At 49.0% G+C, this 24,542-nt stretch overlaps 2 protein-coding genes across 5 annotated transcripts; both read right to left on the minus strand.

Annotated features, from left to right (window-relative positions):
• Positions 1–1,282, minus strand: LOC146421975 (olfactory receptor 14J1-like). Its single transcript, XM_085046926.1, has one exon. It carries the CDS (start codon positions 1,164–1,166, stop codon positions 210–212), a length of 957 nt encoding a protein of 318 aa, XP_084903052.1. The 5' UTR covers positions 1,167–1,282; the 3' UTR covers positions 1–209.
• A 6,116-nt stretch (positions 1,283–7,398) lies between these two features.
• Positions 7,399–24,332, minus strand: LOC146421976 (uncharacterized). Of its 4 annotated transcripts, none has more exons than XR_014848432.1 (8): positions 24,150–24,332; positions 18,933–18,975; positions 18,220–18,279; positions 16,636–16,803; positions 15,364–15,537; positions 14,690–14,854; positions 9,702–9,860; positions 7,399–8,524 (listed from the first exon to the last, which is right to left on the minus strand). XR_014848432.1 is itself a non-coding variant. In XM_085046955.1 (8 exons), the coding sequence occupies exons 2-8, from the start codon at positions 18,961–18,963 to the stop codon at positions 8,367–8,369; spliced, it is 906 nt and encodes a 301-aa protein (XP_084903081.1). In that variant the 5' UTR covers positions 18,964–18,975; positions 24,150–24,329; the 3' UTR covers positions 7,399–8,366. The 4 variants fall into 4 exon arrangements, 3 of the variants coding, with proteins under 3 accessions (XP_084903081.1, XP_084903082.1, XP_084903083.1); XM_085046955.1 differs by having other exon boundaries at positions 15,373–15,537; positions 24,150–24,329; XM_085046956.1 differs by having other exon boundaries at positions 15,373–15,537; positions 18,933–18,979; positions 24,150–24,329.
• Between the last annotated feature and the right edge of the window lie 210 nt (positions 24,333–24,542).

The following is a 24,542-nucleotide window of genomic DNA, read 5'->3' on the forward strand; positions in this document are numbered from 1 at the left end:
TCCTTTATTTAATGTGAACACACACAGAGCACGATTCCTTATTTACACAGTCCCTGTCAATAGTCACATTCAGTACATAAACAATAAATTAGAGGCATAACAAAATCTTTTGTGTACAACATTGGCACAAGAAGAAAAATGCCCAAAAACAAGCACCATTAAAAAAGCCTGAGAAGACAGGCTGGGCATGTAATGAGTTACACTATAGGCTATGGAGCTGAAAACAGGCAGGTTTTTGGTTCTGAAAAGAATCCAGTGACTATTTTCCTCAGGGCGTTCTTGAGCTCCTGGTTCCGCAGGCTGTAGATCAGAGGGTTCAGTACTGGAGGCACCACTGAGTACAGAACTGACAGTGCCAGATCCAGGGATGGGGAGGAGATGGATGAAGGCTTCAGGTAGGCAAATACTGCAGTGCTGAGAAACAGGGAGACCACAGCCAGGTGAGGGAGGCATGTGGAAAAGGCTTTGTGCCGTCCCTGCTGAGAGGGGATCCTCAGCACAGCCCTGAAGATCTGCACATAGGAGAAAACAATGAACACAAAAAATCCAACTGCTAAAGAGGCACTGAACACCATAAGTCCAACTTCCCTGAGGTAGGAGTGTGAGCAGGAGAGCTTGAGGATCTGTGGGATTTCACAGAAGAACTGGCTCAGGGCATTGCCATGGCACAGGGGCAGGGAAAATGTATTGGCTGTGTGCAGCAGAGCAGTGAGAAACCCAGTGGCCCAGGCAGCTGCTGCCATGTGGGCACAAGGTCTGCTGCCCAGGAGGGTCCCATAGTGCAGGGGTTTGCAGATGGACACATAGCGGTCATAGCTCATGATGGTGAGAAAACAAACTTCTACTGAAATGAAGAAGAAAAAGAGAAATAGCTGAGCAGTACATCCTGAGTAGGAGATGTCCCTGGTGTCCCAGAGGGAGTTGTGCATGGCTTTGGGGACAGTGGTGCAGATGGAGCCCAGGTCGGTCAGGGCCAGGTTGAGCAGGAAGAAGAACATGGGGGTGTGCAGGTGGTGGTTCCAGGCTACGGCGCTGATGATGAGGCTGTTGGCCAGGAGGGCAGCCAGGGAGATGCCCAGGAAGAGGCAGAAGTGCAGGAGCTGCAGCTGCCGTGTGTCTGCGAATGGCAGGAGGAGGAAGTGGCTGATGGAGCTGCTGTTGGACATTTTTGGTTTCTGGCCATGGGGACCTGTTCAAGGAGAAAAGGACAGTGACAAGTCAGGACAGGCTGCTTGGAGCCAAACCTGTGCCATTTCCTGCAGCCTGTCCTTCTAGGACTCATCCACCCTTGTTCCTTCTCTGGGAAAACCTTCATCCAGGTCCCTGCCTGAGCTCCACTTGTGTTGTCTGAGTGTGCCATGAGCAGCCAAGCGTGTGTGTGAGGCTCTCGAGGAGCCATCCCTGCCCTGCTGCCCTGGGTGTGTGGCCATGGGGCAGAGGGACAAGGCTGGATATTCAGGGTTTTTCAGTGGAATCACTCCTAAAGCAGAAAGGCTTGTTACCATCTGTACTCTCATTACTACAGGACATGGACAGCAAAAACGACATTTAAGAATTTTTTCCACACATCATTCCTGGTTCTCTGATGTCAAATATCATCAGCATTTCTGCTGCACTAAGAGTTCGCCACTGAGAGATGTGAGAGGCAAAGGGATTCCCTGTGGCTCAGGGCAAGGTGAGGGGCTGGATGGGCTTGTTCCCAACTGCCCTGGGTTTGCACCTCTGGCTGCAATCAGAGCACAATCACACTTCCCTGTCACCCTGAGAGAAAACCAGACCCTGCTGAGAGCAGAGGGATCACTGAATGTCTCACCCTCTCCAAAGGTCTCTCAGCAAGGTCTCAGCACCCCCTTCTACCAAGGACACTCACAGTGCCCTTGGGAAACCCAACAGCATTTCCTCACTTCTGGCATCTCTGCACTTCCCTGTGGGATATTCAGGGAACTCCAAGAGGCTCTGGCACAGATTTGCACCCAGGAGGGAAGCTCAGAGCTTGGAAGAACACAGCAAGGAGATCCCCAGGTGTGCTCATGATGGCATCTCAGGGAGGGAGGCTCAGCTCCTACCCCTTTCCCATGGACTGCTTTGCCCACAGCCCCACAGGTCACAGGGAAGCTTGGACACCCCATTCCCATGGACACAGCTGCCTGGGAGGAATCCCAAGGGCAGTGCCTGACTCAGCTGCTGCAAACCCCAGAGCCTCCCTGAGAGCACCAGGTCACAGTGACAGTATCAGAGAAATGCAGAAACAAGAGAAGATGTTGTGGTGCTGTGCCTGAGAGGGCAGGGCAGGGACAGCCTGGCACTCAGGACAGTGTTCCCTGTCCCCAGCTGTGCACAGCACCTCCCACACACCAACAGTGCCCTCCTGCCCACAGCATTGCTCTGTTCAGCTCCCTCTCCTTCCCTGATCATCTCCCTGTGCTGCACATTTTCCTCCTGAGAGGAGCCTTGTCCCTGTCAGTGCTCACAGAGCCCATCCCACCCTCTGTGCACTCGCCCAGCCCTACAGAAACCTGCCTGTCTGCAGGGCCCTGCCTGGGGGAGGCTCTGTGTGCAGGTGGGCAAGGGCAGCTCAGAAGAGCCTGCTGGGCCCTGCAAAGGTGCTGCTGGTGCTGTCCATGGGCTGAGCAGTGGCTGAAGGCACATTAGCAGTAGTAGGCTCTCCCAGCAGAGAGACTGACCACCCGAAGTTACGGACCAGTAATTTCAGTAAACGTTCAAACATTACTGTGATGATCCTGTTGTGTCCCTTTCAACTCAGAATGTTCTGTGATTCTGGGATTACAACTCCTGTTCTGCTTCTCTCATCCACCGACCTTCCCACCCTGATCCACATAAGAAACTGAAAACAGTCTCAGAAAAGCTCCTGAACATTACTGCAATCTCTGGCTTACCTTCTTTGGGAAGTGTTCTCCAGGCTGATCTGGAGCTGGGAGCAGCCCTGCCCCACACAGCACCTCTCAGCAGCAGCACCTGCCCTGCTCAGGGTCTCTCCTTCCCCCCACAGCTTCTCCCCCAGCGCTGGCAGCAGCTCCCCAGGCCAGCTGAGAGCTGCCCCTGGCAGGCAGCAGAGTCCCTGCCCCAGCACAGCCCTGGGCTGCAAGACCTGCTCTGCACGACAGCCCTGGGCACTCTGAGAGCCCTCCTGGAAGATCCCAAAAGCTGTGGGATGTGCCAGCTTCAGGAGATCCCTCCAGGAACTGAAGCTTATCTTCCCCACAGCCAGAGAATGACTGTTTCAAATGCTGTGATGATTTCTCCTCCAGTGAGAGCTCAGTGAGCTCTGCTCCTCTGTGCTGCTAGCCCAGGCTGAGTTGCAGCCCTGTGTGCCTCTGTGCTGTGCCCTGGGTGGCTGCAGGCAGTGCCCCAGCCCTGCTGGGCTGTGCACAGGAGCTGCTCCTGGGCAGAGCTGTCTCTCTGTAGTGCTGCTGCTTGCCAGGAGCTCCTCTGTGCCAGGAGCCCAGCCCAGCTCAGCAGCACAGCAACAGCCCCAGGACTTTAATGACCCTCTGGGGGCTTTGGTGCTGAGGCCCTGAACATCAGTCCCTGGGAGGGAGCTGCAGAAACCTCTCAAGAATTCAAAGTCACAATCAATCTCCAAAGTTTCCCAAAGATTTAATGGGTCCCAGTGAGGGACATGATTGAGACAGTGTCCTGTCCCCAGGTTCCAGTTGGAGCAGGAAATTGGAGGCAGAGATGACAGGGTGGGACAAAGAGAAGCCGTCTTGGTGTCCTGGGTGAAGCAGCTTCTGCACCACCAAGAGCTGTGAGGAGACACCTTGTCCTGAGGCACTAGAGCTTCCTGGCACAGCCCCAGCAAGGCTGGGCACCGTCAGCCATTTGTCCTTAGCATTTCTCCCCCCCACCCATCCCAGGGGCCTCAGGGATCTGCTGGAAGGAGTCCCTGGGGCGCCTTTGGCAGACATGGCCCTGGGGGCTCCTTCATGCTCCCAGGGACTGCAGGTTTGTCAAAGGACTTTGGGTTTTGCTTTTACCTTGGAGTCTCTGAGAGCTTTGTGCAATCATGGCCTCCAATTATCTGCTCTAACGAGTCCCTTGAGATTCTCTGTCAGTAACAACACTCAGTGGGGCTCATTAATGCTTCAAGGTACTCAGGGTTTATTGAAGTCCTTCTTTATGAATCTGAGTCTATGAGAGGTTTGTGCAGTCATGGCCTCCAATTATCAGCTTTGATTAGTTCCTTGAGTTTCCTTGTTAATAATGATACTCAGTGGGGCTCATTAATGCCTTGAGTACTTAATTTTTTTAAGGTATTTTTCTTTTTCCTTTTCATACTGAATATCTGAGAAGTTTGTGCAATCATGGCCTTCAATTCTCTCCTCCAAGGACTCCATGAGGTTCTTGTGTTGGAGATGGATCTCTGTGGGAACCATTAATGCATCAAGGCAATTTTGGTTTTTCTTCTGCCTTTGACTCCTGGAAAGGTTTGTGCAATCTCCTCTCAGGTTTGCCCTGAGGTTCAAGGGCTCAGCACCAAATGCACCACAGGGCTCATTAGGATCAAGCAAGTCCTGACAAACCATGGCTCTGCCTTGATTTCCCTCTGGTCTGGTGCAGTTCGTTAGCAAGGTTTCCTCCTACAGTTATGGAGAAATATTTCAAAGAATTACTAAGAAGTATGCATTCCTATTTTACAGGGTGTATTTTATTACTGTTCTCCTTAGAGAAGAGGTGATTGCAGCATTCTGTGATTGATATTGATGCAGGGTCTCTTCTGAGGAGGTCTGGACTGGTCAGAGAAGTTGTGCCTTGAGGTCTGACCCAGTGTAGACAACCTTGCTCCACATTGCCCAACTCCATCCTCACTCTCTCATTTACATGGGACCAGCTTTGCTTGGAGAACTGGCTGCACTCAGGCAAAGAGGGGTTTTCCCCACTTTTATTTTTTTGAAGCAATCTGAAACTCCTAAATTTCCCCATTGAAAACAGACACTCTCCTCAAGTGTGTTCCAAGCCCAAGCAGCCACCAAGAAGGTTCCCATTCCCCAAGGCAGAACCCTGCAAGGAATGTTTTAGACCTTTGGACTTCTTCATTCCACGAGGCCTTGCTGTGTCACAATGGACATTTGTTCCATGAGGTTCCTTAGTCATCATTGGTATCCTTAGTTCCAAAGAGTCACAATGGACACTTGGTTCCACGAAGCCCAGCTGGCTAACAATGGGCTTCATGATTCCGTGAGGAATACAAAAGCTTTGCATAAACAAGTAAAACCATGGTCTCCTTGGATCCTCATTGTCACCATGGACAGTGGAGTCCATAAGGTCTCTCTCTGTCACAATGGATATTTGGTTCCATGGAGCCCCACAGTGTCACCATGGACTCTTGGTTCCATGAGTCTGAAAAATGAAGTTTCACTCTCCTGTTAGGATTTTAGAAGTTTAATGAAGGACAGTAGGGGACAAAGGCAATAAAGCAAAAATAACAGCACAGTTGGTTGGCCAAAAGTACACTGTGATTACAGGGCCCAGGCTTTACATAGTTAACTATTGCATTATCCAAATGCATATTCAGAGACAATTATGCATTTTCAAACATTTCTTCAAACTAGTTTACATGTTCCAGGAACCTTTTAGCATGGCCCCTCCTCTGGCTCACCTCTTTGGAGCATGCATGGTCCTTTTGGAGAATCATCTATCTCACCTCCATTCCATGGTTCCAGCAGGTGACAGTCACTGATAGAAATGTCAGTGGCAGGGATCCTTGTCACACCTGCTTTTCAGATGTTCTCCAGCTAAGCAGGTGGTTTAATTATTGTAGGTTAACTATAAGTATTCTAAAACAACTCTATTAGCTATTTCACCATGTACCTAAGTTAGTTGCAAAGAAAAATAAAGGTATTTCGTTATTAACAAAGCTACTTCTGTAAGAATTAACATACACATAGCATCCATTTTGATATTTATGAAAAGCCAATACTGGAATATGTATTTATCACAATCCCTCCTCTTATTTTTTTATAAATCATTGGTTTTAGTGAAAATTCTTGTTTTTTAACTTTCACAATTTGCACAATTTTTTTCATAAATCAATTTTGCCTCTTCAAAGGAGTCTTCCATATTGTTTCATTTCTTTAACACCATTATCTTTTGTGCCATTCTAGATGTAGCCAGCTGTGAGTCCACAGGTATGGTTACTACTTGCATGCCTTGGACTATGCTAGTAATTAGTCAAATAAAACAGGGAATCAAGCAAGGAAGAAATAACAAACCAGCTGTTGCGAATAAAAGGAAGAAGCCTAGCTTTTCCCACCATTCTATTCCCAATAGGCTGTCCCACCAGTTAGTTTTTAGCATCAATTCCCATTTTTGGATTGGTACGTGGACTATTATTCTGATATCCTTGGCTATTCCAAGACAGTATCTCCGTTATCATCTATTTTCAAACAACGACCAGATGTATTAAATTTTCCACAGACACTTCCTTCTTCAGCTAATAAATAGTCTAAAGTCAACTTATTCTGACACACTGCAGCTTTTGTTGGTCTTTCTTGGTTTGATATTATTTTCAGTGCCAGGGAAGTTTTGTAAGTTATTATTTCTACAACTGTTTGGAGTCTTGTAATGTGATTTAACATATAAACTGGGGTTTGGTAACCCCAACTCCCATCTTGTGCCCATGTAGCTGGCCCATATGCTTCCAGTATGCATTCAGGAGGCCATTCATCCTCTCCCCATTTTTGAAATTTTCCGATCAATTCCCTTTTATTATTTTTTGAGTCTTCATAAACTGGTACTCATAATTCATCCCCATCCTGCCCTGGTAAAAGGACAAATCCTGGTTGTATGATTCTAGAGTACAACTCCCTCTTCACCGAGGGGGGAGTTTTGGGTATGCTCTCTTCCCACATATCCAAAATAAGCCATCTGGTGCTTTCTAATAATCATTATCCTCTTGATTTATATTCTCACAAAATCTGGATATTTCTGGGATTCCAAAATAAGAATTCTTGCCTCTATTTTTACATTGAAAAAGTTTGGTTTCGTTGTTATATTTACCTTTTTTTCCCTTTGTTTTTCTCTGTACCCAATACAGTGTTGGTTCTTCTGGGACCCACCATGTGAAAGTCCCATTACTAACTTTATATCTTTTACAGGGGGTACTTCCTACTCCGTTAGGAAAAATTTTCCCAGTTTGCCAGAGGCATTCTTCTCCTACCACTGTTGAGCTTAAAATCCACCCTTCTGGTTGGTTTTTCCCTCTTATTTTTGTCTGGTCCCATTTAAGAAGTTCAATGCCTTTCCATGGCCATTCCTCTGTCATCAAGGCTCTGCCACAAACCCAACAGTTGGTTACGTTTAGTTCTTTGCTTATCCTTTCTCCCAAATCTACAAACAGATTTTTCCCTAATCTGGGGATTTCTATTTCCATTTCTAATTGTTTCTTTATTCCTGAATATAAATCTGGGTGGGGGTTGGGTTTTACTCTAGGGATTTTCTAATGTCGGGTAACATTTTTTATTAATTCTTCTTTTGCCATGTCTTGTTCCCTACCTCCATCTGAGAGGTCCCAATATCCAGTTTTAGTAAAACAAATTAATGATTCCCCTCTTGGACAGCTTAATCCTAATCTCATCCCCCATTTGCCCAAATTTTGTGCAACCCAGTAGGTTTGTCCTGACACTCTACAAGTTTCTAATGTCGATTTATCATAACAAACTCGGTTAATATAGGAGTGGACAGTTAAGCAGAGCCTTTAGTTCTTCCATAGACAAACATAGTTTGTTATCAGAGATTGGCTCTGCTGGACTTGGTGAAAAACGTCCAGAACTTTCATACAGGACACACAAGGGCTGTCATTGTGCCTCTTCCCACCCCTCAGACACTTCTTCAGGCCGACCACAACAGCTTCTGAAGGGTTTAAATTTCCTCTAGATGTTAAAGATACCTTGCTGATGTTCTGGGCTAATCAAAACCACCACAGACATACAACAGAAATGGGTTTATCTAAGGTAAAGCTGTGCCAGCATTGATCAGATGCACAAACAGATTGGCCAATTATTTTCCCTTTGTTATGTTCTATAAAATCCCTTACAGTGATTTGAGTTAGAGGAGTTAATTTTCCATGGGCAGATTCCTCTACACCCTATCTGTACTTCTTCCCCAATTATTCAGTTAGAATACCAATTCCATTTTTCTTCTTCCAATCGTGTTTCAACTATGTTTCATTTCTGTGCATAACCACAGTTGCCAAATTTAAATTGGAGAGATTTTCCCTGGCCTTACTGGATTGTCTGATGTGAGTGTGGGACTATGGCCAGTGAAAGGTAAAGAGTCGAGTCAGAATTATGAAACTTATCAGAACCCCAAGGGTCACCATCAGGAGAACCTGAATGTCAATGGTCCTACTGGCTCTGATGTCCATGTTCCTTTGGGTGCCTTCTTCCCTCATGAACAGTGAATCCAGGCACTGTTGTTCTTTGATCTTGATTGCCATGAGGGTCATCAGAAGCTCCTGGTATGGTCCATTCCACTTCTCTTCCAGACGTTGATCTGGAAAAGTCTTAACAAACACCCAGTGTCCAGGTTTAAAGTAATGAATTGCTTGATCCAAACCTCTAATCCTAGTTTCAAAAACCCTCTTATTAGTTTTGTTCAGTTGTTTTCCCTGAGTTGTTATATACTGTCTCAAGTACCCTTCTCCCATTTGGCTGATGTCTTCTCCCCTGTATTGAGTCTGATAAGGCCTCTCATGTAACATTTCAAATGGGCTCAGGCATTCCTTAGACTGTGCTTTGACACTAATTCTGAGTAGGGCAAGTGGAAGTGCCTGATTCTAATACAAATTTGTTTCTTGACAGATCTTTGCAAATTGCTGTTTGAATAAATGGTTCATTTTCTCCACTGGTCCACTGGCCTGTGCATGATAAGGGGTATGCAATTGCTGGTTTATCCCTAGTGCCTTACTGACTTGTTGAACTACTTGTGCACAGAAATGTGCACCACTGTCACAAGATATCATAGCTGGCACCCCAAACTGAGGTATAATTTCATGTAAAAGTACTTTAGTAACTTCTCTAGGTTCCTTTGTTTTGCATGGGGAAGCTTCCTGCCAACCAGAGAAAGTGTCTGTCAGTACCAATAGGTACCTGTACCCCCTTGTTCTAGGGAGTTCAGGAAAGTCACTTTGCCACTGCTAGCCTAGTGTATTTCCTTTTCCACTTGTCTCAATTTGTGTCCTATTTGTAGTGTTTGGATTACTTTTCTGGCAAATTCCACGCTGCTGAATGACTGTTTGGTAATGATATACAGGTTATGGCCTGTTATCCATTTAGTCAAGTCTGCTTACAAAGCATCTGCTCCCCAGTGAGTTTTGTTATGCTCCTCCAGGATTACCTTCCACCGTATGTTTGAGGGTATGAGAACCAGATTGTCAGGTGTCACAAACACAGTTCCCTGCTTGGTTCCTTTGCTTCTAAGTCCTTCACCAGTTTCATATGCTCTTTTGAGTGCTGGTACTGTGTTTCTGGACCCATGGGTTTATCATCTGGTATCAAAGCTAGTGCCTCAGTCTGAGCCCCTTCTGCTGCCCATTTGGCCTCATGGTCTGCCAATGTTTCCTAATTCCTGTTCAGTGCTACCCTTTTGGTGACCTCCACAGTGCATGATTGTCACCTGTTCCTGTAAATCTACAGCTTCCAACAGATGCAAAATTTCTTCAGCATGTTTAATTTGCTTACCTTGAGCTGCAAGCAATCCTCTTTTCCTCCAGACATCACTATGATCATCTACTGCCTCAAATGCATAGTTGGAGTCAGTCCATATAATAATCTTCTTCCCTTTTGCCAATTCCAGGGCTCGTGTCAAGAAAATTCTCTCTGCTTTCTGTGCAGATATCCCTGCAGGTAAAGGTTTTACCTCGATTACCTTGTGGGCAGTGGTCACTGCATATCCTACCTTACAAGTCCCTGAGTTTACAAAGCTGCTTCCATCTGTGAACCAGGAGTCCTCAGCATCCTCCAGAGGTTCCTCCTTCAGCTCAGGTCTGCTGGAGTAAACTGTTTCCAAACAGCCATGGGCTACAGGTACCAAACTCTCTCCTCTGAGAAAAGATGCTGGGTTTACAATATTAGTGATTATGATATTATATTAGTGATTATGATATTAACAGCTGGGTTTACAATATTAGTGATTACAATATTAACAGCTGGGTTTACAGTATTAGTGGTTATGATATTAACATCCTCTTGTTCTGCCAGTATCGCTCGATACTTCAGGAATCAAGAAGGGGAAATCCAGTGACTTCCTTTCTTCTCTAACACCACAGAGACTCTGTGAAAGTCATTTTCTGGCCCATAGTGGATTTGCAGACCCCTTGAATGTTAAGAACAATGGCTGCAATATCTCGCAAGCACCCAGGCCAGCCGGTGCTTACCTCATCTCATTGCTTAGAGAAGTAAGCAACAGCTCTCTTGTAAGGTCCCACTTGTTGGGCTTATGGTAGAGCTGTTCTTGAAACCTTGGGGTAACACTGACCAGGTTAGCTGGGTCTTTCACCCTGTATCTGGATTTTCCCATTCAAAAGCAAATGGCTTTTGACTATCTTTAGCTAAAGCCAAACAGAAAAAGGCATCTTTTAAATCCAGTACCATAAACCACATCTGATTATCCTTTAAGTTGGTTAACAGGGTGTAGAACTTTGCTACCACTGGGCAAAAATCCTCCAAAATATTGGTCTTAAATCTTGCACTAATCTGTAGCTCCTACTATCAGGTTTTTACAGGCAGAATGGCAGTATTATATTCTGATTCACATTCTATGAGTAATCCAAATTTCAGAGAGGTATTAATTATTTCTTTCATCTTTTTGTGGGCCTCTGCTTTCAATGGATATTGTCTGAGTCTAACAGGGTTGGCTCTTGGCTTCAATCTTATTTCTACTGGAGTTGCACTTTAGCTTGACCTGGCATCCTTGCTGCCCACACTCCTGGATATACTTGATCCAGGATTTCTTGAGGCATGTTACCTCTCACTTCAGGTTGCATCAATGCCAAGCTTAGTATTTTGAATAACTGATCTTCTTTATTCTAATTTTTTTTCCTTGCCTAAAAGTTATTTCAGCTCCTAATTGTTTTAACAAGTCTCACCTCAATGCTGATTTTGGGGATTACAGCATATATAAAAATTTATGTACCCAGGTTTTTTTATTTGATATTTAATTGGCTGCAAAATTATCCTTTCTTTTGTAGGCCAGTGGCTCCTATTACTTTTACAAAATATTTATCCACTACAGTTAGTTCCTGATTTAACACAGAATGTGAAGCACCTTTTTTGACCAGAAATTCAATTTATTTCTCTTGATTCCCTAGCCTAATTGCAACCAGTGTGTCTGCTAACACAGATTTCCCTGGTCTCTGTCATTCGACATCTACCATCATTGCAGGCTGTGCTTCATCCCTGGCCCAGAATTAACCCATTGTCTGTGTTGTAAGGGTGTCCTGATGCCCCAGAGATCTGAACGGAGCTCACATTGAAAGGAGAAGGAGCTGCTCCTCCCAGGGGAGCAAGATGAGCTCCAGACACTTTTCCTGAAAGGCCCAAGAGGCCAAAGCAGGAGTGGGAGCCAGGGCTGCAGTAGCAGTGCAAGCTGTCTGTCCCTGCTCCCCACAGCTGAGAGAGCTCCTGACAAGCACAGGCAGGGCCTTGGGCAGCACACAGCAGTGAAAAATGTCATCAAACCTGCCTGCCCTGAGTGTGTTCTCCAAACAGCTCTCTGAGGGGGTGGGATGTGTTTTGCAGAGCTGCACTCAGGCTCTGAGGACTTGCCTTCATCATCTTCCCTCTGCTGACCTCTGTACAGCTGTATTTCTAAAATCTCTCTGGGAAAAAGGGAAAAGCAGGCAATAAACAGATTTTCCAAGACTTGCTGGGCCCCCATGTGCTCAGACACTGCCCAAGCCTCTGGCAAAAAGGATGATGTTCTCATGGAGTGACACGCTGAGAAGCAGCGTGTCACAAGCCCTCCACAAGCCCTGGGCCATCCTCCAAAGGGAACAAAGCCTGGGACACTGGGATGCTGGGTTGTTCAGCAGCAAGAATGCCAACAAGACCTGAACTCTAGGCAGGAACTCTTGAGGAGAAGAAAGATGCCATGCTGGTGGTAGGGCAGAAGGTATAGGGAACAAGGGAGTTGAATTTCCCTGCAGGAGACCTCTCTGGTTTGCCACACAGTGGGAGGGGCTGTAGCTGCAGGCTCTTCACTGCTCCCAGCTGCTCTAGCGATGCACCTTCCCCACCACAACCCAGCTTCTGCTTAAGTATTTTCTGGTGCCAACTGAAACTTCCCCACTGGAATATTTTTAGAGTGCCTTAGAATCTGCTCTTTGTCAACAGTCATTTCCAGGTTTTGATTCTTCTCAAGATGTATCCCCTAATACCCACTGGAGGGGGATCCAACCAGGATTCACCAATTACCTGCTCTGAGACCACCCTCACACACCCCTGCTTCCCACTCCATTCTTTTAACTGGTTCTGCTCTCATGTCTTCAAAAGAAAACAGTAAATTAGGCTGTGTTGTATTTTTGCTTCCCAGGCGTGGGGCACATGGCTCCAACTTGCTCCCTCTGAGGTGCAAGGAGGACTGAAAGCTGCCATGAGATGAGCTCAGCTTCCCTCTGGGAAGACAGACCAGGGGAATGGCCAGACCATGTACTGAAAAGGAGAAGGGTTTCCACAGAGAAGGGGCTCCCAGGGAAGAAAGGCCACTTTCCTGCACCAGTTACCTGTGGGGACACTTGGCAAGCTCCACTGTGAGGAAAGACAAGCATCACTGGGACAGTGACCTTGCCTGCCCTGAGGGGAGACCTTGTCCCAGTAATGACACTGGGCCTTTCTGCTTTAGAAAAGACCAAGAAGCCTCTGATCTACTTTCACTGCCAAAGAGGACCCAACTCCAGAGCACAGTGGGGTATGAACGATCCAGGTCCTGAGCTGCTTTGTCCAGGAAAGGGACACTATTCATGGTAAGCTGCTGTGGACAGGACAGAAGCCACACCAGGACAGATTGGGCACTCCTGAGCCAGTGGAAGGGGACCAGGCCTTGCCCAAGGCCTGAGCCCAAGATTCCCTTACTCTCTTCCTCTGGAGCTCTCCCACTCCTGTGGTCCTTCTCTCCCTGGAGTGTCCACCTCCCAAGGTTCATCAGCACATGGGCTCCAGAAAGAATCACAGATTCATGGACTATCCTCAGTTGAAAGGGAGCCACAGGGATCATCAACTCCAGCTCCTAGCCCTACCCAGGACACCCCAACAATCCCAGCCTGTGCCTGAGACCAGTGTCCAAACACTCCTGGAGCTCCAGCAGCCTTGGGGCTGTGACCATTCCATGGGGAGCCTCTTCAGTGCCCCAGCACCCTCTGGGGGAAGAACCTTCAGGGTCCTGTCCTTTGAGAGGAGAGAGGATTAAAAAGCCCTTCCTACCCTCACAAATCACCAAATGTGTAAGAATGGGAGACACTGCTTGAGGTTTTCTCATCCAACCTCCCTGCTCAAGCAGGGTCTCCTAGAGACCATGAGGCAGATTTGTGTCTAGCTGGCTTTTGAATATCTCCAAAGGAGTCTCCACAACCTCTCCCAGAACTGGTTCCAATACTGAGTCACCCTCACAGTAATAAAGTTCTTCCTCATGTTTAGGTGGAAATTCCTTTGTTTCTGTTTCTGCCCATTGCCTCTCATCCCATGACTCAGCACCACCAAGAAGAGCCCAGCTCCATCCTCCTGACACCCACCCTTCAAACACTTCTGCACATTGATGAGGTGCCCTCCTGGCCTTCTCTCCTCCAGACCAAACAGGCGCAGCTCCCTCAGCCTCTCCTCACTAGAGAGATGCTCCAGGCCCCTGATCATCTTTGTACTCCTCAGCTGAACCAAGAGCTCCAGGTTTCTCTTGTACTGAGGAACCCAGCATGGGACACAGAGCTCCAGATGTGCCCCACCAGGGCTGCTCCTCCCCTGCCCTGTTGGCAAAGTCCTTCCTAAGGCAGCTCAGGCAGCCTTTGGCCTTCCTGGCCACCAAGACACATTGCTGACTCTTGGACAACTCTTTGGCCACCAGAACCCCCAGGTCCTTCTCTGCAGAGCTAATTCCCAGCAGCTCAGCCCTGAGCCTGGGCTGGTGCTGGCCTTACTCCTCACCAGGTTCTTTGAATTGGTTTGGATGGACTGACTGCAGGAGGCTGGGGAAAGAGCACAGGCCCTGTGGGCATTCCTGAGGGCTTGGCAAAGGCCTGGGGGCAGAATGGAGAGCAGGGATCATCTCCCTCCATCTCCCCAGACAGCAACCATGGGCCACTGGAGACAACACTCTGTCATGAGGAAGGTGAGTGGGAAGGAGGACTTGGACACTTTTACCACATATAGGTCATACCTACACACTCTCTTCAAAGACAAGAGAGCAAAGAGGGGCCTTGAGCACCTGCAGAGAACACTTCAGCATGGAGGAGTTTCTGTGTCACAGATCACAAAATCTGAGCGGCCCAGAAAAGCTGACTTTAGTTGCAGGATGGATTGAGGTAGTGAATCCCATACCTAAATTCAGCTTCTCTGGGCCTCTGCCCATGGAAGGACTGTCCCTCCCCATCCCCTCTGAGGAACTGAGCAGGATGGTTGGGCTGTAGAGCAGCTTTTGCCTTCAGAGGCATGAAAGTCTGCTTAGCAATGGACCTGCTCACCGAGTTTATTCTCCAGCTCTGCTCTGAGAAGCTGAAGCTCATGCTTTGTGTTCTCTGGCCATTCCTGTACATCATCTTCCAGAGTTTTAATTCTTCGGAAGAGCTTTTGGAAGTTCTTCTTTAACCTGAATTCCAGGGCTCTTGCAATTTCCTCCTCTTTCATTCCTGTAAAGAAAGAACAATGTCACTGGGTCACTGATGTATTCTCCTTGAGGGGGGATGGGACAAGAAAGTTAGAGCAAATTTTCATCCCTTTTCAACCTCTCCAGGCTCTGCTCAGGGAAGCTCCTCTTCTCATTGATCATCAGCAGGGAAACAAGGCTGATCTCACATGTGCCCCAACATGGCACCAGCAGTGGGGGAGCAGGAGAAGAGCAGTGGGGAAAGAGAGAGAGATGGGGACAGGACTTCAAGGGGAGAACCTTAACCAGGATCAGGAAATGAGAGAACTCCCAGCACACACTCTCTACAAAGCTGAGGAACAGAAGAGGGACTTTGCAGAGAACATTTCAGCATGGAGGTGTTTCAGTGGCATGGATCACAAAAGCTGTTCCCCATGGAAGGACTGTCCCTCCCCATCCCCTCTGAGGAGCTGAGCAGGATGAGCTCACAGGGTAGCTGTGCTGTAGAGCAGCTTTTGCCTTCAGAGACATGGAAGTCTGCTTGGCAATGACCTTGCTAACCTTGGTTCCTCTCCAGGTCAGCTCTGAGGCACTGAAGTTCATCCTTTGTGGTCTCTGGCCATTCCTGTACCTCATCTTCCAGAGTTTGAATTTTTTGAGAGAGCTGCCGGAGATTCTTCTTCAACCTGATTTCCAGGGCTCTTGCAATTTCCTCCTCTTCCTTTCCTGTGAAGAAAGAACAATGTCACTGGGTCACTGGTGTTTCCTCCTTGAGGGATGACCAGCTATCTGACACAAAGATGCCCAAAGGCTCTGATTTAACGTCCCTCACAGAGGGTGTCTTCTCAGGGATCTCCTGTTGGTGTTTTTCCTCTTCCTCATTCCCCCTTAGAAATCCTCACCTCACAGGAATTCCATTTGGCCAAGAAGGCACAACCTGGAAATTGTTTTCCTTTTGCCCTCTGACTTTTAGCAGGGAGGGGACAAGAATTTCAGTGCAAATTTTCATCCCTTTTCAACCTCTCATTTGTGTTTTCTGTAGCTCTATAAACAGGGCTTCAGCTTTGAAAAGCAGGCCACAGGCTTAATTCAAAGCCCACAGTGGCTTGAGGCAGCAGGAATTCCAGGGGTTTCCCTGGACGGCTCTGGGCTGCTCCCTGCCATGGCTTTGCTGGCAGCAGCTGGAGCAAGAACAGGACCCACGGTCAGGGAAGGCAAATGTTCCTCAGCTTTCCCTGCCCTGGGTGCCAGAGGCTGTTCCCAGCTCCCTTTGTGTCCTGCCTGAGCCAGGCCCAGGGGCACCATCTGGGGCCAGCCAGGCCCACACTGCAGTCTGTGCCCCAGCTGATCCTTCCCCTTGCCAGCACCAGCTCCTGCAGGCAGAGCTGCTCTCCACAGGCTCTGAGCCCACAGACACCTCCATGCTCTGCTCAGGGAAGCTCCTCTCCCTCCTGATCATCAGCAGGGAAACAAGGCTGATCTCACATGTGCCCCAACATGGCACAGCAGTGGGGGAGCAGGAGAAGGGCAGTGGGGAAAGGGAGAGAGATGGGGACAGGACTTCAAGGGGAGAACCTTAACCAGGATCAGAAAATGAGAGGACTCCCAGTACACACTCTCTACAAAGGTGAGGGACAGAAGAGGGACTTTGCAGAGAACATTTCAGCATGGAGGTGTTTCAGTGCCACGGATCACAAAAGCTGTTCCCCATGGAAGGACTGTCCCTCCCCATCCCCTCTGAGGAGCTCAGCAGGATGAGCTCACACGGCGGTTGGCCATTAGAGCAGCTTTTGCCATCAGAGACATGAAAATCTGCTTGCTCACCTTGTTCCTTCTCTGGGTCTGCTCTGAAAAGCTGAACCTCACTCTGTGAGGACTTCTGTAATTTTATGAAATCTTCATGCAGAGCTTCCATTTTGTTCTGGAGCTCCTGGTGGGCATTGTTCATCTGGTATTCCAGGGTCTTTGTGGTCTTCTCTCTCTGTCTCCTTCCTGTAGAAGAAGACTGGCATCAGTGGGAAAGTGACATTGCACCCTTGAGGGGGAGACCACCCATCCTCTCTGAGGATGCTCAAATCCTCTGCTTTAAAGTCTCTACTTGAGGATCTCTTCTTACATCTTGCTACAGGTTGGTTTTTATCTTCCTCTGTTGGCAGAAATACTTCAGAGGAATTAAACTTTATGCTCAAGGTGCAATCTGGAAAGGGATTCTCTTTTTTGCCTTATTTCTTTATGCAGAGAGGAATTGAGAAGCTCAGACTCAGTTCCCTCCTGTCCTGCCTGTTTACCAATTTGTGTGCTCCAGACCTCTTCTTCTTTAGAGAACCTTTTCTAATTCAAGCAGCCTTGGAAAAGAATTCACTCATCCCTGAAAAATAGGGATGCAGAATTCACATGCTGATGCACCTGTGGGCAACACTTGCCTTTTTCCTGGCTTTCAAATCCTTTTCCAACAGGAGTTTGCTCTGGGAAGGACCCTTGGCCTCCTTTCTGTCACCCCAGTTTTCCTCCTGACATGGAGACTTGTGCTCTTACATCTTTTGCCTGTTGAAAGGCCTCTCAGCACCATTGAGAGCCCTTCAGACATGAGCTTGGAGCTCCTGAACTGCTGGTGAGGAACACCTGAAGGAACCCCATGGCCTCCTCACTGCCCAAAGGCCTGGCCAGGAGAGAGCCCAGGCCATGCTGAATCCCAAGTGTCCCTTGAGGGCACAGCACACCCCTGCCAGCATCCCAGCTGGAAAGAGCAGGAGCAGGAGAAGAGCTGGCCTTAGAACCCAGGGAGGATGGGATCCAGCAGATCCAGGCTGTCCTGGTGTGTGCTGGGGCAGCTTTGCACCCTGGGGCCCTGGGCACCTGCATGGGATGGGAAATAAACAAAGAACTGCCTGGAGGCTTTGGAAGTGGGGATTTATGGCCAGGTGGGATTGTTTGACCTGACTGCACTGAGCCCTCATGCACAATCAGCCTCGGGATCTCCTTCTCACTTGGCAAGGTTTTGTTTCCAGGGAGTGTGGGCAAGGACTGGCACTCACCTGCACAGAAAGGCTTCTGCCTTCTGCCCCTGGAGGAAAGCCCAGCATGAGATTCCTCCTTTAGTGCTCAAAGAAAGGAAAGGAAATCCCAGAAGGGATGTGCTATGTCTTCAAAATCCTTACCAATTGCAAGGAACACCCCCTGCTAGAGTAGGATGTGTCTCTTGTCAAAGAAGGTCAACTCTCTGATCAAATTCATCAATTCATCCCACCTCAAAGGCCAGGCCTTCTGTGTGCTCTGGAAGGGTTCTGCAGGTAATGTGCTCAGGGGAGACACCTCCACTGGCCTCCCTTCTCTCAGGGATAACACCTCACATCCCAAGGGTTCCCAAGGATGGCCCCAGACAAGAGCAATGGGATCCAGCACACTTACTTGCTTTTCTGGATATCTTGTGTATGGCTGCCTTAGTCAGCTCATAACCAATCAGCATTGCTGGACATCAGGTTCATATGAAAATAAAATCAAAAAGAGAACATTTAAAAAGGAATTTTCCCCAAGGAACTCCAGGACTGCACTGAGCAGGTTCTGGGGCACAACACATCCCACAGCTGGCCCAGGAGCCATGAGGTCCTGTGAACCAGGAGCCCCACAGCAGTGCTGGGGGTCTCTGATCCTCAGGGCCACTGAGGCTCTCCTGGGCCAGGAAGCTGCCTTGGCTGCCACAGCACTCAGGCACCACACAGGTGCCTCAGCACAGTCCCATCAGAGCACAGAACCCACGAGAGGTGAGACTCTCCTCCTTCACCCTCCATGAGTGGAGAGAGACCTCCCAGGTCCCTTCACTGTCCCTCAGCACATTCATTTCAGCCTGGCTCCTCAAAGCTTGCTCAGCAACACCCTCTGCTAGAGCAGGATGTGTCTCTTGTCAAAGGTCACCCCTCTGTCCAAATTCATCAATTCATCCCACCCCGAAGGCCAGGCCTTCTGTGTGCTCTGGAAGGGTTCTGCAGGTAATGTGCTCAGGGGAAACACCTCCACTGGCCTTGCTTCCCTCAGGGATAACACCTCACATCCCAAGGGTTCCCAAGGATGGCCCCAGACAAGAGCAATGGCATCCATGAGCACACACTTATGGGCTCACTTACCAAATAAGCCTCCACTCTTCCACAAACTCATTTCTTCTGGCCACTGGCTCCCATGAAAAGAAAAAGAAAAATGAAAAAGAGGAAACTTCACTAAGATATTTCCCAAAGGATTTCCAGAATGCATTAAAGAGCTTTTTTGGGACACATAAGTCCCTTTTTACTACTCAAACCTCTGATCCACTCAGGGTTTTTAAAATCACTTCTTTTCCCTTCCATCACTGTCTTAATAGAAGAAATTCAGCTCTCAGCAAAAAATTTAGCCATGTCCTCATTTCTTGTTACCTGAGTCCTTTTCTCAAGGTTCACTCTGCAATGCAAGGGAAAAGAGAGGCAAAATCTCTGTGATGGGCACAGGACTAGAGAGGAGAAGGCAGTTGATAAGATGTTGTGTTGTACTCCCAGCTGGTCCCTAACCCATCTTGGCTGCCCTGGAGCTCTGAGAATTCTCACAGCCACACATACCATCTTCCTTGGTCAAGATTAGGACTTTCTGCTTTTGCAGAGTGCAGAACCACATGTTCAACCCCAGGTACGACTATTTCCAGAGAAAAGGGACCATTGTCCATTCCTTCAGACTCAAATCCTGGAGCTATCCTGACCAGCTATGAAGAAATCTATGAAGAAAGGACAGTGGTGACCTTGGCTGGCTGCCACATGCTCACCAAGCTGCTCTCTCACTCCCCTCCTCAACTGGACAGGAAGAAAAAACACAACTGAAGATCTCACAAAGCCTGGGACATCCCTCACCAGCTGCCATTGTGGCCAAACCAGATGCAACTTGGGGACAATTGCTCTGCTTTCCTGGCAATTCCCAAGAGAGCAGCAAGGCAAGTAACAAATACAAAACTGAAACCACCTCCTTCCCACTGTCCCCTCCTCCTGGTTGTGAACACACAACAAGGCAGGTGGCTGGGGGCAGCTGCAGTGCCAGATGCAGGCTGAGCCCTGGGTGGGATCCTGAGACAGGAGCCTGTGAACTGCCAAGGATGCCCAGCAAAGATGACCAAGAGTGGTGGCACAGCCAGGGAAGGGACACTGAGTGACCCAGCAGGAGCTGAGGGCTCAAGAAAAAGAGCCAGATTTGAGTCCTGGGCATTTCAAGTGTGAGGGGATAAAGCCAAAGGCTTCCTCTGTTAGGGTCCCTCTTGGAGGCATCAGCTCAGGCTGTTTTTGTGTCACTGCACCAGGAATAAATGGCTTTATGGAATGAGACATCTGAGACTCTGCTGTGGGAAACCTGGGCTGGAACTGGGGAGGACACAGGGGCTGAGTGTGGGAGTGGTGGCTGCAGGGAGTCCAGCAGGGCCTGCTGGGTCTGTGGAGTTGCTGCTGCCAAGGGGCTCTGGTCCCAGCACTGAACATCTCTGGTGGTGGAGTGTGATGGCCTGAGAGCCTCGGAATGATCAGACTGGGAAGTTTCCTTAACACCCTGTTCTGCAGAGCTGGCAGCAGAAAGCATGGCCTCGCTGGCCCTGCCAACAAAGCCTCCTGTCCCTTCTGACCAGATCCACCAGAGCAGCACTGACCAGGTGAAGGCAGAAACAGACTGACCAGGAACGAGGAAAGCTCTGCTCAGGGCACAGCTCACCGCCCTGCTCTGCTCTCCCTCTCTTTCTCACACTCCATTTCCCTGTGCTGTCTGCTCCTTGTGAATTTTTGTTTCCTTTGCCAAGGGCCACGTTCCAGAGAAGGAGGAGGACCTGGATTAAATTAAAGAACCCCTTGCCAGAAGCTGCTGCATGTCAAGAAAGCTCTCCTGGTGTTCCAGGGATCTCTAGACCTGGGTGAGGAAAAGAGCTCCACTGAGGACTGTAAACAGAGAAATGCCAGCAGGGACCATCTGAAGTGACAGCTCCAGGACCCATGGCTGTCCCACAGGTCTAACCCAAGGCACCAGACAGGAAATGCCAGGGATGCTTCCCCGGGATTGAACTCTGCTCTGTTTCTTTCAACTACCTTTTCCTATTCTTTTGTGGTCAGAAAGGAGGGAAAGAATATAAATGGCATAAACCACTCAATATTTGAGGTTGTTTCTCCTGAAAGCAGAGCAATAGAGTGATGGATCCTTAAACAGTAACAATGAATAGAAGATGTGCACATGGATCTGTCCTGAATGTGCCTCTGCTATTGACAGCTGATGAACACAGACATTTAGCTCAGATCACTCATGGGCAGGTGTTTGTGCTTCCAGGAATGGGTCATCCCACTTTCCACAGTCAGAGAAAGATTATTCTCTCTGCCTCTCTTTGTCTCCCTCTCATATTTAGAAGGAACCCTGCCTACTGCTCCGGACAGGAAAATTATTTTATGCAGGGCCTGATCTGCAATCCTGAGACAAGGCTGAAGCTTTGAGGGAAAAAAGAAAATGAAGAGGGAAGGAGAGGAGAGAGGAGGAGAAGAAAAAATAAAATGCAAGTGGGAAGGAAAGAGAGGAGAAAAAAAAGTACAGACAGAAAGAAAAAGAAGAAACTCTGTCTTCTGCATTGTCAGTGATGCCTCTGTTGGCCAGAGATCAACAGCCTGTGAGTGGGAATGGACAATGGACTTTGAAACGGGAATCCTATGAAATATTAACTTTGTGGTCTCAAACCCCTCTTGACTGCTCCCCCACCCTCTACAGCCTTGATGAGGCAAAGATACTGAATGCCCTGGGGGCTCTGGAGGGCAGCAGAGTCCTTCAAGCCTCAGCAAAGCCCAGTGAAGGCCCCAGGATGGTCCAGGGAGCAGTGCCCTTTTCCCATTCAATTCTCTCTGGCAGAACTGGACACAGCACTCCAGGGGTCTCGGCAGTGCCCACAGCAGGGGGACAGTCACTGCCCTTGAAGTCTGGTGAGGAGGGGGTGTCCCTGCTGTGTATTGCAAATAGGGTTTCCATTGGCATTGCCCAGAGGGGAGATTGCAGGTGCAGATTGCTCTGCTGAAGGTATTTCTCTTGGGGCAGAATCACACTTTTGTTGTTGGTTTTGTTGTTGCAGACACTGATATCCTTAGGAAAATCCCAGCAGCACCTGAAGGACAGCTGGAGGATTCCCACCTTAGTGTCCCAGCAGTACAGTGGCTCCTGACTGCCACAGCTGCCCTGTCGCTGGGCAGGTGTGGTGTAGATGTGCTGGGCAGAGGGTTAAACCCTTCCCCTGGCTGTGCTCCTGCTCACACAGCCCAGGCTGCTGTTGGCTTTCTGTGCTGCTGGCTCAGGTGTTCCACCTCCCTGTGCTGCCTTTTCACCTGGAGCTCGGTCAGCTCAGCCAGGAGCCTCAGGAGATGAGTGCTTTGTCCATGGCTCCTTGGAGAGGTCATTCCTGCCCTTGGAAGAGGCTGCCCTGCAGGGCCTCTCAGATTTCCTGAGCTCCTTCACCCTTCGGAGCTGCTGCCCCTGCCACCAGCTGCTTCAGCACCCGAGTTCACCATGGTCTTCTCCTCTGCAGCCCCAGCTCTGTGCTCTGCTGCTGGCCTTTCTCCCTGCCCTCTGGTGCCTGGGACACCACTCTTTCCTGGCTGTGACAGCCCAGGCTGCACTGATGAGAACATCCCTGACCAGCTCTTCCCTGTGGGCCAGGACCAGGTCCCTGTGAGCATCCCCCCTATTCACCTGCAGGCAGCTCTGCTGAGCCATCAGCCCAAGATCCCCCACGCCCTTGGATCCCTGTTGCTCTGCCTGGCCATGAATGCCAGGGCAGTCCCCATTCCCCAGGGCAGTCCCCATTCCCCAGGGCAGTCCCCATTCCCCAGGGCAGTCCCCATTCCCCAGGGCAGTCACCATTCCCCAGGGCAGTCCCCATTCCCCAGAGCAGTCCCCATTCCCCAGGGCAGTCCCCATTCCCCAGGGCAGTCCCCATTCCCCAGGGCAGTCACCATTCCCCAGGGCAGTCCCCATTCCCCAGAGCAGTCACCATTCCCCAGGGCAGTCACCATTCCCCACAGGGATCTGCTCACTGGTTGGAGATCTCTCCAGGTTGCTCCCAGAGCTCTTCTGCCAACTCTCCCCAGTGATCAAGGAGTTCCTGAACTGCCAAGACAATGTCCCCCTTTCTGAACTCTCCACTGCTCACTCACACAAGGCAAATTAACCTTTGCCCATCCTGTTGAGGATCTCCAGGCATCCAAGCTGCTCTTCACACCTCCCACCCTCATCCTCCCTTCCCACTGTGTTCCACCAGTGCTCAGGCACAGCCTCCCAAACCATTTAGGGATGTTTTTGGCTCAGGAAAAAAATGATGTAGGGAGCTTCTGAGCTCAAACCCAGCAACTTCAGGTTCTTAGTCGCTCAGAAACTCCCATTTAGGAGCTTTTGGACTAAAAAACTGCAAGTTTGGGAGCTTTTAGGCTCAGAATCAGTGATTTAGGGAGCTCTGGGGTCCCAAACACTCATTTTTAGAGAGATTTTGGGCTCTGAAATAGCCCAAAGTTATGGCATGTTTGGTGTTGAGAAACACCAATTCAGGGAGCATTTGGCTCAGACCCACTGATCTGGGGAGCTCTTGGCCTCAGAAAGTCTCCCCTAGGCAGCTTTCCAGCTCAAAATTCCAATTTAGGGAGCTCTTGGGCTCAGATGTTTAAGGAACTGCAGTGCTCAGAAAAAGCAATGCTGGGAACTTTGGGAGTCAGAAAGAGAAACTTGAGGAGCTTCAGGGCTCAGAAACACCCATTTAACAAGCTTTGGGGCTCAGAAAAATTAATATCCAGAGACTTTGGGCTCCAAAGCCACAATATAGGATTCTTTGGGGCTCAGCAACACCATTTCAAGGAGCTTTTAGCCTCAAAAACAGCCATTTAGGGAACTTCACGGCTGAGATTAGAGATGTTTCGGGAGCACTGGGGCTCAGAAACCCACCTAGGGAGTTTTTGGCACCTGAAACAGCATTTGGGTTCAGAAACACTGACTTAGGGAGCACTGGGGTTATAAAACATTGATTTAGGGACTCACAGGCCTAAGAAACCCTGATCTGGGGAGTTTGAGGCTGAGAAAAAATCATGTCGGGAGGTTTGGGGGTCAGGAGAAGTGACTTAGGGATATTTTTGGATCAGAAGGAGCTATTCAGTCAGCTTCTGGGCTCCAAAAAAACAATTTAAACAGTTTTTGGGCTCAGTAGCCCCCATTTAGGGAGATTTGGAGCCCCAAACCAGCGATTTAGGGAGCTTTTGGGCTCAGAAATGTTAATTTCAGCAGCAGAAGTAGCAACCCGGGGAAAAACACGGGCGGGAGGGTTTGGTGCTCACCTGGGACAAGGCTGGGCAGAAGCAGCTCTGCTGTGGGGCTGGAAGCACTGCGGGGCTCCTCAGGGTTTTCCTCGCTGCACTTATCCCGGTTCTATCTCACCCTGCCTGCTCCCACCCCACCCCACGGCTCCTCCCTAGCACTATTTCTTGGTTTTACACCGATTTCTCGTAAATCCCTGGGAAACTGAAAGTGAAAATGCTCTAGTCAGTTAGTGGCTCCTCGATCAGGGTGGGGAAAGGCACAGCCGAGATCTCCTGCCTGGTCCTGGGAGCTCCCAGGGGCACCAGGAATGCTCTGGGAGGAGACTGGGAGTGAACCCCACGGTCTGATGGCAAACATGGCATGAGTATAGGGAGCTCAGGGCTCTACAACACTGATTATGGGAACTTGAT

Source organism: Lichenostomus cassidix, unplaced genomic scaffold (assembly GCF_008360975.1).
Source record: "Lichenostomus cassidix isolate B80296 unplaced genomic scaffold, HeHo_3.0 HiC_scaffold_46, whole genome shotgun sequence".
In the NCBI taxonomy this organism is placed as follows: Eukaryota; Metazoa; Chordata; class Aves; order Passeriformes; family Meliphagidae; genus Lichenostomus; species Lichenostomus cassidix.

What these genes read in the sequence shown, in the direction of transcription:
- LOC146421975 (XM_085046926.1), bottom strand. Translation starts at nt 1,166, where the DNA reads ATGTCCAACAGCAGCTCCATCAGCCACTTCCTCCTCCTGCCATTCGCA.
- LOC146421976 (XM_085046955.1), bottom strand. Translation starts at nt 18,963, where the DNA reads ATGAGTTTGTGGAAGAGTGGAGGCTTATTTG. An exon ending in CAAGATATCCAGAAAAGCAA is followed by an intron (nt 16,804 to 18,219) that starts GTAAGTGTGCTG and finishes CTTCTTCTACAG; the next exon opens with GAAGGAGACAGAGAGAGAAG. An exon ending in AGGATTGCTTGCAGCTCAAG is followed by an intron (nt 8,525 to 9,701) that starts GTAAGCAAATTA and finishes GTGTTTGTTAAG; the next exon opens with ACTTTTCCAGATCAACGTCT.